Here is a 4,184-nt window from a genome sequence, read left to right as displayed (position 1 = left end):
ATACACCCATATATATATGACTCAGATACACCCATTAATAACAATAAGATACACCCATTGATAACAGTAAGATACACCCATGTATATGAGTCAGATACACCCAAAGATATCAATAAGATACAGCCATTGATTACAGTGAGATACACCCATAGATATTATTCAGATACATCCATATAGATATCAGTCAGATATCACTCAACCATGCTTCAATATCAAGCCACATTACAAGGTTAAGCAGTTTACACCCCTGAATCTACGCAATAAACCCCCAAAAATCAACAAAAATAGCAGGAGAACTTAGAATAACAACGTAGAACGACGTAGAACTTAGAAGAACGACGTAGAACTTAGAACAGTGTAACAAAGAAGCAAGAGTAATAGTAAATCCTAGAAGAACGACGTAGAAGAAAAGTAAAATATACAGTATCTTAATGGACTTACGTTGAGTATTGTTGCTTTGTTTTTTCTTCAGATTCTTCACGGAGAGTTTGATGGTGTTTTGATGCAGTTTTCAAACTACGATTTCTATATTTTGAACTTTGATTTTCGCTCGAAAATGGGAGGGTTTCGTTGTTTTGGAAGGGCCTTGAGAAATGGAAGAAGTGGAAGAAGTGGAAGAGTCTGCCATACGTAACCGTTCGAATGTTGAGCGCGTGATTTTGACGCGCTATGTTATCTCTCTTCATGCGCGTGAGTTCTGTTTGGGCTGGGCCAACTTGTATGCTTGTAGGCTTGTATGTGTAGCAGGCCCGATCAGACAAATGTCAATAAATGTCAATATCTAAAATGTGTCCAATACGTAGATATGACAACTCAACAAAGTATCCCTGTTTCAAAGGTACAAATCATCCTCTCCACTATCATATAAAAATTAAAAAACGAATTCTATGAGTATATTTCAATTTCGTTTTTTTTTTCTGTAAAAACTTCATAAAAAGACACAAAGCAACATTACTAGTTAATAATTAGGTATGAAGATAATGAACACCAAAAAAATTAGGTCAAATAATTATCTTTTAAAATAATTTGTTAAGATATAACCATTTATATAGGTTTACATTTTTGAAATTAGTAATTTGATGATATAATTATGCCGGTGTTCTAATTAGAGGTCCAACGTCGTCGTTTCACACACACAATGACACAAAAGCGCACCCAAATCCCACGCAGTCACGCTGGGTGTTTATTCCATATTTCCATTCTCCCTTTCTCATTTACGCGAGTCTCTTCCTTTCTTCGTTCGATTCCCTTTTTTTTCTTCTTCTTCTTCTTCTCTGTGTCAGCAATGTCTGGGGAATCAGCGAGTGCAATTCAAAAGGGTCAAGTAAGATTCCAATTCATCAAATCTTCTCTTCCATTCATTCCGTCTTCTTCTTTTTCTTTTTCCCCTTTCCGTATCAAAGTTGTGAACCTTCTTCTGGTGTGTTGATCAGGTTGATCTGTTAGACTTCATAGACTGGTCTGGCGTTGAATGCCTCAATCAGAGCTCAACCCATTCTCTCCCCAATGCTCTCAAACAGGTTTATTAATTATTCATTTATTTATTTTACGTTTGTAGAATCATAGAATCATTCTCACTTGTATGAATTTGATGTTTCCTGTTTTCATTTTTAGTTTTATCTTTCTCTGTAGCAAGTTATTGTGCTTTTCTGAAAGCCCTTATTCATTGTTGGAATTGCTGCAATTTTTCTTAAAGAAAAGTTTTGAGTTGGTTATAGGTGTGTCTTATGTAATTGAATGTTTGTATTGACAAACAGGGGTATAGAGAAGATGATGGTTTGCATCTGGACAGTGATGCGGATGAGCAGCTTCTGCTGTATATTCCATTTACACAAGTAATTAAACTCCATTCCATTCTTGTCAAGGGTCCTGAGGAGGAAGGTATTTATCATGAATCTTCAAAAGCTTGCATCTCGAATCGAAGTTCTATTAACATATTTATGTGAATATATATTTGGTTGGCTTCAAATTTGAAGCTGCTTTGTCGAACTGTTTTGGCTGAGTTATTCAGCAGTAATATTCATAGTGATGATATAGTTTGTTGTTCATTTAACTATTAGGGATTTCGTTAACATGGCACTACTTAGAGAATTAACATGAGAGTTTATATTAAAAAAAAAAATTAAAGTTTTATTTTCCAATGCATTGGATGTCATAAAAGTTTTATAATTTCTCTTTATGATTCCTTAATTATTCCCCATACCATTAGGGTTATGGATGCTCTAAGAAAAACCCTTATGTTTATGGTTGTGAAACAGCTTCATGGCCTTTTCTCATTTGTTATATGAAGGGAAACTAGTTGCCCATTTATGTTTATCCATAAACTTTCATCACCTCTCTCATTTTTTGTATGGCTGAATAATTTACTTGACAGTAACAGCCATTTCTAATTTTTTTAGAAGACGTTTATTTTATCTTAAATGCTTCTTTCCTCGATGGAATAACAGTATCCAAGCAGTGAGTGTATGGTTTAGATACGATCTAGATATGATGATCATACTCCAGTTCTTTTGATTTTAGATGTGATCTATATGTTGCAAAATTCATATTCCAATTATATCTGCCCTGTTAATTGGCTATTTGCTTTATATTATTATTGTTGTTGTTGTTGTTATTAATATTCAGATACTAAGGATCATTATGTGTCTGTGTATGCCCGTGTATGTATTTATATTGTATTTTCTTTACTTCGACAAGATTATAATTGGAATTCAATGTTATCTTTTAGGCCCCAAGACTGTTAAGCTGTTCTCTAACAAGGAGCACATGGGATTTAGGTAAACGTTGGCTTCATTGATTTCAATAAAATATGTGTACTGTAATTTGATCAGTTGCTGATTGTTAATTATTGGCAGTAATGTCAATGACTATCCACCAAGCGACATGGCAGTTTTGACCCCAGACAATCTTAAGGTAATTAATCAGTAGCTCTGTCCTTACTGCGCCTCTTCTAAGGTCTCGAGTAACATATATCAAAGTACTATTCCTTGGTATATTTTGTAAGCATTTTGTAATAAATTCACATCATACTTGTACAACTTCTACTATGTCAGGGGAAACCAGTACTTGTAAAGTATGTCAAATTCCAAAATGTTCGTAGGTAAGTTGTTTTCCTTAATTCTTTCCTTTTGGAAGGTATCTTCCACAGTTATCATCAAACTGGTGGATCAGCTGTTAATTAGGTTGATTGCTTGATCAGCTTGACAATATTTATTGAGGACAACCAGACTGGTTCCGAGATTACAAAAGTTCAGAAGATTATGCTGTATGGTTCAACGTAAGTTTTAAACTTGTGATCGCCCTTTCCAGCCTTCTTTTTTCTTCTCTTCTCCCCTTTAACTTTTCAGTTCCCTTTCTCTGAGCACACACTACAAAATTATCAATGCTAATATAAAAGCTTGTTAAAATGATATATGATGACTTAGTTGGCATAATCATTTATGCCGCTCTATTTTGTCAATCAGATTCTAGCAAAAGCAAGAACAAGAAGGCTTTAGGAACACAATCTTTCATTAAGTGTTTCTATTTGCCATGTTATCTAACCAGTTGCTTTGGGTCACATGTTCATTTAAAGCATGGCTATGTCGGAACTGATTCCTTATATGTGTTTGAAAAAGAGCGGAGTAGGGTTTGTTGGAAGAATAAATGAAATCGGTTTATTCATGGGAATTTTCTCTTGCTTACCTTGTCTTCAATTGTCAATTACATTTGAAGGGCATGAATTTTGTTTTATATAAGATGTAAAGCATGAATCTTTCGATTTTTATGTCTAATGCAGAGTTGAAACAACGGACATGAAGGGCTTGAAGAAGATCGAAGATCATTGAGGTGCTGGAAAGACTAGATTCAACTTTGCTCTGTGTCGTCCCGTTGAAATTTTGGTTGGAAACGTTATATCCAGCTCCATGCATGATTATGATTTCCAACGCCTATCTCATTTCATGTAAAACTGAATGGTTGTCAATTAATGCGCTAAGAGATGACATTTCAGCTGCATGGATATCTATGGCTTCAATGTTACATGTTCCGGACATATGTAAAACTAATTGAGGTTAGATTAAACGTTGTTGCATCACCAATTCTGGAATGGACTAAACTGCATTGATTGTTTCATCGTAATCAGTTATATATCACTAGAATATAATATTTAGGGATGTTACATGAACGAAAAAGAGGTGTCTTCT

General features: G+C 34.5%; 1 protein-coding gene across 1 annotated transcript; it reads left to right on the top strand.

The window, feature by feature from the left end:
- Nucleotides 1-1,151: 1,151 nt before the first annotated feature.
- LOC107465665 (PITH domain-containing protein At3g04780) lies at nt 1,152-4,087 on the top strand. Its single transcript, XM_016084634.3, has 8 exons — nt 1,152-1,324; nt 1,434-1,520; nt 1,758-1,881; nt 2,729-2,777; nt 2,856-2,913; nt 3,054-3,100; nt 3,200-3,277; nt 3,779-4,087. Exons 1-8 carry the CDS (start codon nt 1,286-1,288, stop codon nt 3,825-3,827), a joined length of 531 nt encoding a protein of 176 aa, XP_015940120.1. The 5' UTR covers nt 1,152-1,285; the 3' UTR covers nt 3,828-4,087.
- Nucleotides 4,088-4,184: the final 97 nt, after the last annotated feature.

The sequence above is a fragment of the Arachis duranensis genome, chromosome 9 (assembly GCF_000817695.3).
Source record: "Arachis duranensis cultivar V14167 chromosome 9, aradu.V14167.gnm2.J7QH, whole genome shotgun sequence".
In the NCBI taxonomy this organism is placed as follows: Eukaryota; Viridiplantae; Streptophyta; class Magnoliopsida; order Fabales; family Fabaceae; genus Arachis; species Arachis duranensis.
The sequence above is the reverse complement of the archived record's forward strand: the minus strand, read 5'-3'. Positions and strand labels throughout refer to the sequence as shown.

Bases quoted from the DNA above. Each gene is read 5' to 3' on its own strand.
- LOC107465665 (XM_016084634.3), top strand. From the start codon at position 1,286: ATGTCTGGGGAATCAGCGAGTGCAATTCAAAAGGGTCAA. The intron at 1,325-1,433 runs GTAAGATTCCAA...TGTGTTGATCAG, and splicing joins GTGCAATTCAAAAGGGTCAA to GTTGATCTGTTAGACTTCAT. The intron at 3,101-3,199 runs GTAAGTTGTTTT...TTGCTTGATCAG, and splicing joins AAATTCCAAAATGTTCGTAG to CTTGACAATATTTATTGAGG.